Here is a 15563-nt window from a genome sequence, read left to right as displayed (position 1 = left end):
GCTTAATTCTTGAATTCATTCAATATTTTGAACAATTAAAGTTTCACTTACTCAATCTACCTACGCGCTCCTGTTGTTATTTCCTTGAAATGCGGCTTTTCATGTTGTGTATATATGTATATTTATGAATTAAAACTTGGATGATTTTTTCATCAAACCAAGTTTTAATTCATTTTACCGGATAATATGTTTAATTAAGGCAAATAATTTACATTAATGTAGTTATCGGTTAATGGTAAAGGTTAAGGTAATGGTAAATGGTTAAGAAAATGTGTCAAAATTTTCATTCATAAATCATTTAAATAGACACGATTTGCAACTTACGGATTTTTTATTTAATAAATACGATTATTTATTAAATTATTTATTTAGTTAAATTAACTTGAAAATGGTGGGAAGAAGATTATTTTATTATTTTCGCGTTTTACCAGGTGGTAAAATGCGAAAATAATAAAAATTTGCAGGTGCAAAGAAAGTATAATTTTTTTCTCACCTCTAAATGGATTTTTTTTAATGACTTCTTATGAGTAAATAATTTTGTAAAAAATTACATCATCCCGCAATTTGCATCACCTTAAAATTGTATGTCTCCAAACGTTCCTTTGGTTTTAGTATACCATAATATGCGAAATGAAATCAGCAAAAAAATAATAATGATATATATTATATTTATACGAGATATTAATTATTTCCTTTAAGTCTCAGAATCATTTAAAAACACTTGGTGTTTATTTCATTTATTTATATTCTTACTCATTTCGATTAGTTTGAACAGTTAGAAGAATTGCAGTGACACATTTTACAATAGTAAAATTAAAATAATGAGTATCCATTAGCTTGAAACTTAACCTTAATATTCTATCACATTTATATTTATTTAAAATGTAAAATAAAATAACATATTAATATTCTACCTCATTAAGGGTAACTCAAAAACTGTGCGTGTTTACGCAATTATGTAAATAAAATAAATTTATTTGAATATAGTGAGTTCCAAATTATTAGGAGAGTTATGTAGAAGATATTTAACAAGTACTTATTTAAGCTAAATTGCTGTGTTTCAGGTCAGTGGCTGTGTCGACCGTGCGGCGACGGTGTAAGACCTGTCTGTGTTCTGTGCCCTAACCTCGGTGGTGCCATGAAATGTACTCCACTCGGGCGGAAGTGGGCACACGTCAGCTGCGTCTTATGGATTCCAGAGGTGTCTATCGGTTGTGCTGAAAAAATGGAACCTATTACAAAAATATCTGCTATACCCGCGTCCCGATGGTCGCTCGTATGTGTTCTTTGCCGCGAACGTAAAGGGGCTTGTATTCAATGTTCTGTTAAAACTTGCAAAACAGCTTATCATGTTACTTGTGCGTTTAAACATGGTTTAGAAATGCGTGCGATAATTGAGGATGAAAATGCCGACGACGGCGTAAAGTTACGATCTTATTGTCAGAGGCATAGTGTTAATTCGAAAAAAGAAAAATGTCCAGGTTCAGGTTCGGAAGAGGAGGAGGTTAAAAGGAAACGCCGTAAAGATATGACTTCAGAGGAAAAAACTCAAGCTCGTGCCGCGCGATTGCAGGAGATAGAGCGGGAGTTTGACAAACACGTGAACGTAAAAGATATCAGTACGCATTTATTAGATGTTGATCAGGATGCTATTCATTATATTTACAACTACTGGAAATTAAAAAGGCGGGCGGGTCACAACCGTCCCCTTTTGCCACCTAAATCTGATGATAGTGAGCTCCTTACTCATAGACAGGAACAAGCCGACCTCGATAAAATGAAAATGTTTGTCCAGCTCAGGCAAGATCTTGAAAGGGTTCGTAATTTATGTTACATGGTTAGTAGGCGAGAAAAATTGTCTCGATCGTTTTTTCGTATGAGAGAACAAACATTTCATAAACAAATCTCACTTTTATCTTCTGGAACTGCTATTCCAGACCATGAATTGACAGCTATAATAGAAGCAAATCACGGTCCTTCAATATATGATCGACTTTATTCTCATCCCAATGCCCCTGATCATAAAAATGACTTTGACGAATTAATGGCGCGAATAGCTCCGCCTGAGTCGGGTGACGAGAAAAAAAAAGATCGCAATGGATTAGTTCGAAGTTCGAGAGCGGCAAATCCCTACAAGAAACACTATGTTAATGGATCGCGTCGAAGTGGTAGTATGTACAGTGGTCTCTCTAGTGAAGAAAGTGCACCAGAAACGAATAGAAGACATCGCGGCAGGACTGGTTCAAGTACTGATGAGGAAGAAAAAAAACCTACTACTTCGCCAAAAAAAAAGATCTCTGCAAAATCGAAGAGTAAGAGATCTCCAAAAAAGCCTGAGAGAAAGAAGAAAAAAGTACCACAATCTAAAGCTTTTGTTGAAAGCAGCAGTGAGGATGAAACTATAGTAAAAACAAGTAAAATAAAAAAGGACAGAACTCGTAGTAAGACCCTACAACAAATGGAAAAGGAAATGACTGCAGGAAAGGTGGGACAGTCTGGTACTGACAGTGAAGATTTGATGCCAATGAGAACTACAAGAAACAATAAGTTTCCTTTAGATATCTATTCCGATAGTAGCGAAGATTTGGCACGTAACAAATCAGATTTCAAAGTTGCAGACAAAGTAAAGCTTGAAAAGTCTAGAAATGATAAAATAAAGACTGAGAAATCTCCCATTGTCAATGATTCACAACAATCACTTCCTCGAACTAAAGCGGCTATGAAGGAGTTTGTTCCTTCACAATCTGAAAAAAAACTTAATGCAATTGAAGATGAAAAACCTGCCCCTAAAAAAAGAGGCAGGAAACCATCAAATAAAAACGAGAAGGACAAAAAAAACATCCCTAAACTTGAAGTGGATAGTCAAGTAAAAAATAGATTAAGTGTTAAGTATCTAAAGAAAAAGCACAATCCAACTGATTTGATAGTTCCCCAAAGACAAGCAGCAAAAAAAGCTTCAGAAAATATGCGTTCAACTGCTGCCGTTAAAAAAGAAGAACTACCACCGGAAAAACTTAGCGAAGACTCAAAAAGCAAAATTAAGTTTAAAGACAAAGCAAAAGATAAAGAGATTAAAGAAGTCCCAGGTAAAATCAATAGAAAGAAATCTAAGGATGCCGAGAAAGAAACAATAGCATATGTTCCTCAAAGACAAGCAGCAAAGAAAGCTGCTGCACATATCAAAGGAGGACTTGGTAACAAGCAACCACTTCTTGAATCAGATAATGATAAAAAGAAAGATTTTGCACGACCTGAAACATCCAAAATATCACCCAAGAAAGAGGAAATAAAAGTTATTAGAGTGCCACTAAAACAAAGTTCTAGTTCTTCTTCAAACTCTAGTAGCAGCAGTTGTTCATCGTCTTCGAGCTCGGAAGAAGAACAAGAGAAACATGAAATTAAACCAATCGCCAAAGCGCCAGAAATAAAACCTGCTATTAGAAAACCTTCTATGTTTTCACCTCAACCAACTACTAGACCGACAGTGGACTTGCCCTTTCTTGACAAGGTGTCCAAGCCGTTGTCTTCAACGAGTGCTTCGAGTGATACCGACAGTTCAAGGGACTACAACAGATCAGGATCTGAAAGTCCCACTCCAAGAAGACCAAGACGAAGAAGGAAGGGGAAAAGTATTTCAACTGATGCGTCCCCACGCAAGACCCTTGACAAGAAGCTTAAAACTTCCGAACGGGGGTTCGAGTGTAGGGTACCATCACCGTCTGTTGAAAGAGCGGAATCAATCCGAACCAACAACGCGCGTGCTGCCTCACGTGCTCGGACCAGAAGCATTACTGCAAGCGGAAATTTGTTTGATAAGCCTGATGCCGGATCTAGAAAACCATCCAAAGACGACCCAGAACCTACCCTTGGACCAGATAAATCTACGAAAGAGAGCAACCAGTCCTGTGAACTTCCGGCTTCGGAGTGGAAAGCGAACGAGGAAATAAAGCAAGAGATAAAAGTAGAAGTAACAAATTGTGATGAACCAGTCAAAAGCGAAGTTACAATAAAGCCTTTGACAAAAATGCAACCTACCTTAAGTGAAGAAAAAGGTGAACCACCTGAACCACAGCAAATGAATGAGGCTAGTCCTAAAAAGAATGCTGATTTAAAACAGAAATCTTTGACAAATAGGCGTATGAGTGTAAAGGAACCAGTAACTGTTAAAGAGATTAAACTGCTGCCAGAAGAAATACGTCATCCCGTAACTAAAGAACGTAGAATGAGTAAACATGAAGTTAATGCCATAGGAGAGCGTAGTCATTTGTCACCGATAAAAAAGCCTGTTTCTATTGAGAAGGTAGTTCAAATGTTGCCTGAAAAGAAAAGCCCAATTCCAATCAACGATGTATACACCGATAATGATAAAGATTGGTTACCAAAAGCACCCAGTCCAGTTGCGCTTCCAACGCCGGTTGAAAAACCCGGAGGACACGAAAAATATATGACCGAAGACAAGTCGCTAGACTCTGACTCTGCAGACAAAAGCAGTGTTAAAATGATTGCCAAAATCCAAGCGAATTTAAATGAAAACACTATGATAAAATCTCCAAAAACTCCTATGGATGCTAGGACAGCTACATTGGATTCATTAGATGTTGATCATGCTATGATAAGAAACATTAGAAAGCGTTCCATATTAGACCCGGAAAGAAAATTTATAGCTCAAGATGCTAGTCACGTCCAAGGAGTTGAGATATCGAAAAGTGCGAAGATTCCATCGGCCGTAAATCCTAATAGGTCAATGTTTTCGCCGCAACCAAAAGAAAATGACTTTGATTATGAAATGGTGGCAATTGATGATGGCTTTAATCACGATGATATTATGAAAAGATTCGGTACCTACCCCGAATTTTTATTTAAAGAAGATACAAAAGAACAAGGTGTACAGGAGACCCTTAATCTAGTTGACAGACTGAGAATGCAACTCATATCGAAGAAAAATACTGTCGAGGTTTCTGCACAAGGAGAACCGTTCATAGAAGCAAAAGATGAAAAGCCCGAAGACTTAAAAACTATTAAAAGAGATTACGATCAAGAACCGGTACAAGAGAAAGAAGAAGCATTAGATTTGCATAGCGCTAGAGATCTTACAAAAGAAGCTTGTCACCCTGTGAATCATAAACCGCATCCTATACCACACACCGACTTGGCTAGGGATAACAGGGAACACAAGTATGACACAAAAGATTACGATCGTCCTATAGCAATGACTAGCGGTGATAAATGGTCAGCCGGTCCCGTTGCTATGACGGTACCGCACGATCGTGATCCCGATCATGGTCATGATCGTGAATTACATGCTGTTCGAGGTAATGACCAAAAATATGATCATATACCTTATAACGATGAAATGAAAGAACCTCCGACGGTTCAATCGGACATACAATCCCTGTCCGAAACTGGTGACACAATATCTGTGTGTAAACATAGTGATGATTCCCAGTCGATTTCTGTTGTGGACCACTCTGTTAACAGTAACGATAATGACCTAACCCAGGACAATCAAAATTATGATAATAATAATTCTTTGATACATTCTGATTGCGCTACAATCTCATCGCCGTATGTAAGTCAGGATAAGTGGAGAGAAAGCAAGATTACCACCAGGCGATCTTCTGCTTCGAGCACTAATTCGGACGCATCCATTTGCTCTCAAAAAGCTGCTTTAAAATCACATTTGAGTGCATGTGAAATATCTGCTCGTCAAGTTACTATAATGCCTGAAATTGATTCATATCCGCCGGTCCCAGCCTATTCATGTACCGTGGAACCATCAATGCCCTTAAATCAGTATTCTGCTTACCCTCCGAATGCTTCACCTTATTTAGGTTCATTATCGTTACCATTATTTGGGAATCCAGCCTCGCAGCTACCATTGCCTTCGCCCGGACCTCTTTATAGTGGATTGCCATATTCAACCACTCCTTTAATGCCTCCAAAACCTTCGTTTACAATGTGTGCAGCGTTTACATCCTCTTCTCAAAATATGGCTCTTACCACAGCAATGATAGCTTCACCTACACCAAAAGGTTCCGAGTCACCACGTGATGAAATCGATGTTACGGGTAGTGACAAATTTACCATACATGTAGCGAGTAGTCCAAGTATCAGCGTTGATTCTTACGAAGCTAGCAATAAGGCTCCACCTACTAAAATGTCTAATGATAGTCATGACAGTATTGTAAGTATAAATCATGAATCAAAATCTCCATCAAAAACGAAACCAGTGACGAAGTTTCCTGGGAAGTCACCAGGGAAAAGTCCTGGATTTTCACCTAAACAAAGTGATACGTCAAAGGGAACTAAAAGATCGACTAACAGAAGTAATAGGAACCAACGTGGTCGAGGACGTTCTAAGAGTAGAGGTCATGCCTACCCCCCTGTTGATTACTCAGGAAACTCAATTCAAAGTAAATTAGTAGGAACAGTATATGACTTTCATGAAGAAATTGCCAATGATAGTGTTGATCTAAAAGCTTTACGAGAAAGACGAAAATCAGTAGATTTATGTAAATCCGTTGATGATAGGAAACCTGATCTATCTTATAAGGACGTGTCTCGGTCGCCTACCGCTGTATCTTCTTCGCCTACTACAAAAATGCCTAATATTAACGATACAAAAGAAATAAAACCTCCAACTTCTGAGCCTGACGAAAAACCTACTTCTCCTTCTGAGAACGATGCTTCTGAAGATGGTCCTGGCTTTTCACGCGTTCATGCGGTATTGCCAGGTCCAGTTGACATGAGAACGTACCAGTCCGTCGAGAAACCAGTTCCTGCTGCTGCAGACCAATGTCATTTGCTAGCTTTTGCGAGCGGCACAGCGGATCAGCATTTGCCTGAAATAGACGAAGAAGTGGAAAAAGAACTGCACTCAGCGTTAATGGCGAGCAAGCCTGGGGAACATTCACCGCCGCAACCTAATATCGCGCTTGAACACAATGTCTTACCCAAACAAATTTATACTCCTCAGCATCCGAAAGTTTCGCTTTCAGATTCGCGAAACCAATTGAAAGTAAAAATAAAAGGACCATTTTTGGATGCTAATTACGCAACAAGTCACAGTCAGCCCCAGGTTGCTCCCCCCACACCGGCGCCCGTACTCGATACCAGCACAAATGTTGTGAACACGATTGGAATATCGGCTTCCACTATGATGACTGGTTCGACGAATTTGAGACGTATGAGAAAGAAGGAACTATTGCGTCAATATTGGACGCAAGACATGAATATGGACGATCCGGCTGCTACATCTGCGATGACGTTACCACCGCCTGCCGTTCCATCGCCCCTCACGAGGGCTGTAATCACAATACCTAAAGCTGTTGCGTCGATGACCAGTATACCGACGCGAGAAGACTATAAAATTGCGGAAACACCCGCGGAAAAGAAAAAGCGAAAGGTCTCAAGTGGCCTTTCTCGCGAATTACGTCATTTGGAGGTGAGCATGAACGATGACGTTGATCCGTCAGACGATATTAAGTTGTCTTCTATGGCTAGTTCCTCCAATCAAACGCACAAGAGAAGAGGACGTGCTACGACTAAGCCAAATAAAACTACAGCCTCACAGATCGCTCCGAAACTTAAAATCAAAATCGGTGCCAACATAGTGCAACAAGTTAACGACGAAACAACCGGCGACCAGTTTCGCCCTCCGAAAAAACGGTCGATACACAAAACTTGCTTAGAAGACATTCGACGGGAGAACATGAAGTTCCGTCGAAAGGTCATGGCCGATTTCGAAGAAACGGAAAAGGCCAAGAAATACAAGCCGAGCAAAAGTGAGAAACGTAAAAAGAAAAAGGACAAAAAATCTGAGAAACTTCAAGTGGTGAACAGTGAAAGTGAAAGTGCTACTAAATTAATAATAAAGATAAAGCGTAAAAAGGATGAGATTTCTAACGTGAACGCTTTGACCTTGGCGGGACCGAGCGGCGCCGTGTCGGTGGCGCCCGAACCGGTGCTCGATCCGTTCGGCTACGACCCGACCGCGCCAGACCCGCTCGCCATCGACACGCCCTCGTACATAGAGGCGAGCGCCGCCATGCGCAAAGTCCGCACCGCTAAGGTAACACCGATTCGATTAAAATTAGCGCGCAGCTCACAGGGCTCGGGCTACGTGATGAAGGAGGCTGTAGAGCCATCCGCCAATGAGCCCATGCCCGTTTCTATCAATAAACACTGTGAAGTGAGGTGATATAGAAAGCGCCGCCGCCGCCGCAGGTATTAAGTGGACTGCCTTTCGTGCCGATACCGGCGAACGTAAAATCTCGTGTACAGTTAAAAAATATTAACGTATAGTGTCTGTATATTTTAAAATTAATATTATCTTGTAATGATGTAGTTTACTATATTATTTATTTGTATAAATCGAAAGCTCAATGTCTAACTAAAAGTTATTCTAAGATTATTATAATAAATCTTGTGTGTTGTGCATTGAGGAATGCACAAATAAATTGAAAAAAAATAAAATATAATTAATTCATAATATATATTTTTGTTAATGTTACTGTTTTCTTTGTGCCTCATATTGAATCTCATTAATTTGTCTTTCGAAAACGTATGTATATATGGATGTTAAGTATGGAACGCTTCGCGCGTTACTTTTCGTTATCACAAAAAAAAACCATGTCGACACATCTGCGTGGTGCGTGGTAATGAGGGAGCGGCGAGGTTGACTTCCGCTTTCATTCGATATCCTAATAATCTATCTAACAAATGATCCCTAACGGCCTACGTCAATAAACTATTTGGATATCTTATTTTTATACGATGTGTTTATTCACATTATTTTTAACAAAAAGGTACAAACTAAAACGCAACATATCAAATAACAACGAACACAGTATATTGTAAACAAATAAAACAAATCTTATCATACATTTATAAAATTAGCTCAATGTTAGAATAAATTTATACAATTCTTTTTTATTAATAATTTTCATTGAAACATGTTGACATATTATTGTTTTTACAATTCATTTATTTGCATATTATTATTTTTACAATTCATTTATTTGTATAGTAATTTTATTTGATTATCCCAATATTATATTTGACCCAATAGTAAGTATTAAATTAAAAAAAGCGAAGTCAACCTCTCTGACCTCTCATCAAATTATCATCACTCGGTATTCACCAAAGAAATTTAAATCAAAGTTACTTACTGATAAAGGGCATTAAAATAATTTGAGTATTTGACAGAAAAAAAAAACATCCGTACGATTATTATTGAAAATAGAATCCATGTTAGCCTGATACTTTTACTAACATGGTGTGAATACTAAGTGTCAAAAATGTATTATTGTAATTATTTATCGAAATTTGTATTATAATTGTTTCGACAGTACGGTTCAGTTCAGAGCGGTTAGTGTGTGATATTCAAGAACGCTGGACGTTTCCTGATTAATCTCATCGTGTTTGTTGTTCTAAACTTTGTGTACTGTCGACCTTTAGATAATAAAAATGTGAGTTTTCTTCACGACCAATACTGTAAAGAAATGCAATTAATATTTTCATGTTGTGAATGTCGTAAGCGGTGTGTTTCGCGAATAACAATAGGATATAGATAACTAGAGGCCTGACTGTTCTAATCGATGTTTAAATAGAAAAACCTAGGAATTTTAATAGTATTACGAAATAGCTGTGTGAACTTGATGTAAACAAACCATTTCATTGACAAAATAATCGAATAAAGAATTTACCGTCGTCTATCTGTAACAGTTTTAATGTAAAAATGAACCAATTTTAACAATTAAATAGCTTTAAATGAATAGTCGGTGTAAAGTAGAAAACATTACAGAACATTAAAAAATATTTGACACTTTCTGTAGGCGGCGACCAAAACTGTCTTTCGTGTCTAAATAGTCGTATAAATTTATATTTATAAAGTCGAGCTTCGTGACATAAAAAGCACAGATGTTAAATTGTACAGTTCAATTATACTTAATGGGTTCGGAAACCCATTGTAATGTAAGATGTTGTTGTCATAAGCATTAATTGAATTTTAGGGCACTAAAATAAACTAAGTATAAAATAATGAAATCGTTACATTAAAATTATAGTTATATTATATGAACGGATGTTAGAATATTAACTCGAATCTGTAATATCTCTGAATTTGAAGGCTTATTGTACATACGTAATTAATTATACTATGGTTTGTTTGCAAGAGTTGTAGCACTATTTCACAGTAGTAGTAAAAGAGAGAAAATAAGAATAGTTTCAAAGTTGAAATGTAAATTGAAAGTCTATGGTAATTTTAGAATTTAGACATTAAATCCTTTGTGAATTTGATTGTAAACGATAAGACTTCGCTAAAACTAACCGATAACGACGTTTGAATATGAAAAATGACGTTGGATTTGTAAAAATAAAAACACATCGGAATTAGTAGTGACATAGCGGTTTTAATGAGATTTATTGTAATTTAACACTTTAAAGAAAATACATTAGTTTCTTCATCGCACTATTAAAAATCTTCATCACTACGCGGATCATTAAATGAAAGTTATTTCACAAAAAAATACATATGTTATAAATAATAAATGAAATAAACGATATAAGTATTAAGTCATGACTGATTCGGATGCTTGTTTGAATGTGATTGTGAATACAAAATGGTTTGTGCAATATTTGGCAATACTCATCGCGTAGTCATGGTTGTATGACCGTAGACGTGGTCTTAGTTATAAGTACATGTTCGTGTATAGTAAGTACAGTGATGAAGCGCGTTCATAAAGAAATCTTCACATTGTAAATAGTAACATTATCATTAGTCAGGCTTTGTTCAGAATACGTGATTAGAAAGAATCATGTTCTTATCAAATTTTACAATATAATATTATTCTTTAATGTAGCCACAGTTCATGTTAGATATACGAAATAATAATAATAATAATAGATGTTTGTAATTTTTATTCAAAGAAATAGATATGTTTCGTTAAATCTTACTGCTGACGTTGCGTAATCTGGACACTGTCTTAGTCGAGTAGTGATTGTATCAAATTTAGCCTTAGCCGACATCGTACGACATGTCTGTCCGGAAGTTCTTCTATTTCTCTCTAATACTCTTATTAGAACAGGACGAACGATCGGGATTTAGTACAAATTGCATGCGCGAATGTTCTTCCGGCGCGTATTGATTACTTTCCGAGAGACATTTTGTATAGTGTGGGCTTGAGCTAAAATGTTTCGATTAAGTAGTGATCACACTGAAAGGTCGTAGCGATGCTACTGCGGCGACGCGATACGATCGATAGTCTAGGCGGCACCCTCTGTGCCAGTACTACCATGCGACTTCGTATTAGCCTTTCCGTCTGGTTACAATATAAAGAGCTTAGTAATAAAATAGGTAAGACGAACTTGTAAAAAATGTACAATAAGGTTGTCTGTACTGATTTGAATGACCTGGAATTATGAATTAATCTAATTTATTTATAAATGAATATTTTTTTACTACCAATATTGTGATGGTTTTTAGTTATATTTTGATTGATAAACGCGAAAAAAATACAAGAGTCAAAGACAAAACTGAACTAACCGGTAGAATCATTCGCTGTTAGTATTCTTTATATTTATTTGACATAAGTTCCTAAATCAAATAAGTAAAAAAAAAACAATTAAATTGTACGGGTTTGTATAAATGTGGCTTAAGACGCGTCGCCACTCGCGAGCCGCTTGTTCGAACCCTAGCAATGTACTGAGTGCGAGAAAAAGATAACTTCGTCAATTTATTTAATTAACAAGTATTTTATGAGTGTTCTGAAAGGTAATAATAATTTTATACTTTTATATTTTTTTGAAACACTTATTGTAAATAATTTATCGAGTTGACATTTATATTATTTAATTTTGAATGATAGTTATAATATGACATGTAGTATTTGTGAAACAAAGAAATAAAAAAAAACATTCGTGCATGCATTTATCTTATTTTTAATTCTTGAATGGTGCTTCAGAGAGTATTAGTGCCGGCTCTACAGTCAGTTGTATCACAAGATTGTAAATATTGATCGTGTAAGAAACTTTATTCGTAAATTGATCTTAAGTTCTAAGAGTAATAATTGATCATTGAAAGTGATCCAGTTAACTAATTTCCTTAGCAATTGTTACCATAATCAAAAGTACACAGTAATAAATTTTATGTAGAAGAAAAACAATTATTTTTTATTGAACAACCTCTATTTTGATTTATACTGTTTCCCATTGCCCCCTTGACTCTGCACAGTATATGCAGATCTTATTGACCGTAGCAGTATTTTAAGGCACCATTCCTCAAAAAAATCACCACTTATAGTCGTAATTTTCATAGTCCATTCACTAACCTTCTCGGGGATTTCAATAGAATCCTGTGTGTTGTAAATAAGTTTTAAATGCATGCATAAATATCCAATGTAGGTATTAAGTTATTATGTCATGTAGTGCTGAGACACTAGGGGTGTTCGTCAACTTCACGAAGTAAGTATTATTTAAACTGTAACATCGAACCTAATAGCATTCGTGTGAAGTCGGCGATCAACTTTATTGCATCGAATTTATGATAATATTTGAAATGCAGATACGAATAAAAAAAATCAATTTAAAACAATTGTTCTTTATAGATGATCCATTAGTGTTTGTGACCTTGAAAAAACAAACTGTAATTTTTGTTAATAGCATCACAGAGTATTGCACTTATATGGTATAGATTGCATAAATTAAGATTTTATAGAAGTATTGTTGTAGCGTTGCTATGAATTTATTAGCATGCGTTGGGTTTTCGGATGGTTTTGCTAAAAGCTTGTTTAAAAAATGTTTTATGCAATACTCGAGAGTTCTAAATACGTCGAGATTCGAAGTTATGCGTGTGTTAATAATTACATAACTCCAAAACTAAACAGTTTGCACATTTAAGACAATAGTATTTTTTCGTAATTTTACATTAATCAAATAATTAGCCGTTTTTTCTATTAGCATTGAAATGTTGCAATTAAGAAATATTCCGGCAACTATTGTCTACTTAACGTCAACAACAATTTCACTCGAGTCGACCATTACCTATTGACTGTGATTTGTTTTAATTTAAAATTTGAATAATAATAATTGTATACTTATTAGAATTTAAAAGAGAGAAAAAAAACTAAAGCCTGACCAGAAAAATAAAAAAAGTAAAAGTTGTTTTCATAATCTTTAAATAATTTTTATATCGTATTAGAATTATTGACGATTGTTCGCAAAAGGATTATCTTAAAGTTCTTAATCATTATTAATTTGTTTACTGAGTTACGATCGATACGAAGCGCGTTGACATCAATTGACGGGTGGTGTCAAGTGTGGCTGGCTATTGTGCACTAAAAGTAGTATAATTTCCTTACATTTATTGTTTTTTTTTTTTCTGGTCCGTGTAAAACAATATTCCGACTTGCAGGGAATGACTTTTTTATTGTACATATGTAGTAATATGCGAATTCGTTCTGTTGAAATAATTTACAAATAAATAAATAAATGTGTATTATGAATTTTATTAAAATAATTTTGCATATAAATTATAATACAAACGAGTGTTTATAAAAAAATTGATTTTTTTTCGGTAGAGTCGTGTTATTTATATTTAGATTTTCGTGCTCTAAGCGCATGATTTTATATGAGTATTTTAATTCACCGAGTGTTAAATATTATAGAAAATGGTGTTGTACGGACATGTAAATATTTAAAGTATTAGTGCGTAAGCGAAGTTAATATGTGTGTGCACTGTTAATATAAATGTTTATGTATGTGTTAAACTTGCGTATATGAGAAGCAAAGTAGTATTGTGTGTGTTAGTGCGGGTGTGACAGGACGAAAAACACGGCCCTAAAAGTATGAGACATTTTGGTTTAGTTAGAGAGCTTACTCTATAGGAGCCGTGTCTTCGCCATTAGTTGTCTAAATGCTTTAACGACGCGGACAGTCTCAGTGGCTAGGTCGATGACCTCGACTCGAGCTGTCGGTGTTGCGGTGTTGACGTGAAGCGATGGCTGACCCTCTCGTACCAGTCATTAGGTTAACATTGTCCTAACATATATTATTTATATTATTAGACGATGTAATCAGTTAAGGTTTAGAGGTAAGAATTTAATTTCTTATACCAATATCCGTATAAGTATTATGATCAATATTTCCATTGTTTTTAAATGAGTTAGATACTTTAGTAACTAAAGGATAAGTGTAACTTGTACAAAACTACTTATGTACAGAGTGTAAAGTAGGATAGTGGAGGGCGTGATGTTTTGTCGTCGCTCCTTCTGCTAAAAATTGTGACGCGGGTCTTGTAAATATTGTACAAGTGGTCTTGTAATATAAAGTGTTTTCAATGTGCACATAGTCTCCTTATTCATTAATAAATTTTTTAGATCAATTAATCGTTCCATTTAATTTTATTTCGCAGCCTTGCACATGTTTATTTTGGATCCTCGACCTTAGATCTTGATCCTTTACCTAAAAATCCTATCTGCCCGTAGAGTTAATAATGACGTAAATTGACGTAATTGTTGTAATTATAATTCCATGATTTATGCAATACTCGTGTCCAATATTTTAATTGTATCAATTAAAATGTATCCATGAAATTTATTAAATTAGTTTAAAAATATGCGCAAAATAAATTATAAATGTAATCTTAGTTTGATTGATGCGCTGTATATTTTTTTGTGTTAATTTTTGTTTTGAATATAATTTTTATGTAATTATTTTGAACTATAATTTTGACCCCGCTTTGTTAAATAATCTATTTAATAAAAAAAATATTTTTGAGTTCGATATAAGTAAGAAATTAATTATATTTTGTTATTGAAAAATTAAAACAATGTAAATTTAAAAAAAGATCTAATTTTATTTATTTATTCGAAAGTATTAACTGCCTGGCTAACGGAATGCCACAAGGTCAATAATAGGTCATTATGTAAGGGCTATTACAGCACTATATAGGGCTTTTATAAGTAGTCAATAAAAAACCAAACCAGTTGGAATGGAACTAGTACCCTAAGAGTTTCATCTGCAAGGTCTCTTAATATATATATGGCTACCAAATTCTCCAGAATTAATATAGTTTTATATTTTCTGCCTATGCTCCTGTGCAGAAACACACGATTGAAACAGAAACACAATATATAATTGAAATCTTGTTACACATGTCATTTTGTTCTTTTCATCTGTCGTTTTTGACTATCTTAATAAAAATTTACATATGTTCGTTCTCTATCCGCACCTAAATCATTCATTGGATTGTTAAAGAATTTGGTACCGCTATTTGATGCACACCATGAAAGACTTATAATAGAACTTAACTATATGTTGAATTGAGGATGTGAGGAGGCCGGTAACTTACCAAAATCTATATTCTGACATTAAAATAGCTTAAAATCAAATTAGTCTAAATGAAAAACATCTAAATGAAATTACTTACATGATAAGGCGATTTGGGCATTCTGTTTTAAATGTTAGAAAAACATTAAATTTTGCGGTAGTATTGTTTAATCCCATACATTTTATACATAACACTCGATGCATTCGCAACATATAAACATAAGCTAGTAAATAAA

At 35.2% G+C, this 15563-nt stretch overlaps 1 protein-coding gene across 5 annotated transcripts in view; it reads left to right on the top strand.

Moving 5' to 3' along the window:
- Positions 1-14711, top strand: part of rno (PHD finger protein rhinoceros) — a 44159-nt gene extending 29448 nt beyond the window's left edge. For all 5 annotated transcript variants that reach the window (XM_028180443.2, XM_028180456.2, XM_028180449.2 and 2 more), the window contains one exon: positions 1065-14711. In XM_028180443.2, coding sequence (XP_028036244.2) covers positions 1065-8200 — 7136 coding nt within the window. In that variant the 3' untranslated portion in view covers positions 8201-14711. The remainder of the gene's footprint in view (positions 1-1064) is intronic.
- The last annotated feature ends 852 nt before the right edge of the window (positions 14712-15563 follow it).

This window comes from Bombyx mandarina, chromosome 01 (genome assembly GCF_030267445.1).
Source record: "Bombyx mandarina strain Sakado chromosome 01, ASM3026744v2".
NCBI lineage: Eukaryota > Metazoa > Arthropoda > Insecta > Lepidoptera > Bombycidae > Bombyx > Bombyx mandarina.
This window is presented reverse-complemented; position numbering and strand designations above follow the sequence as displayed.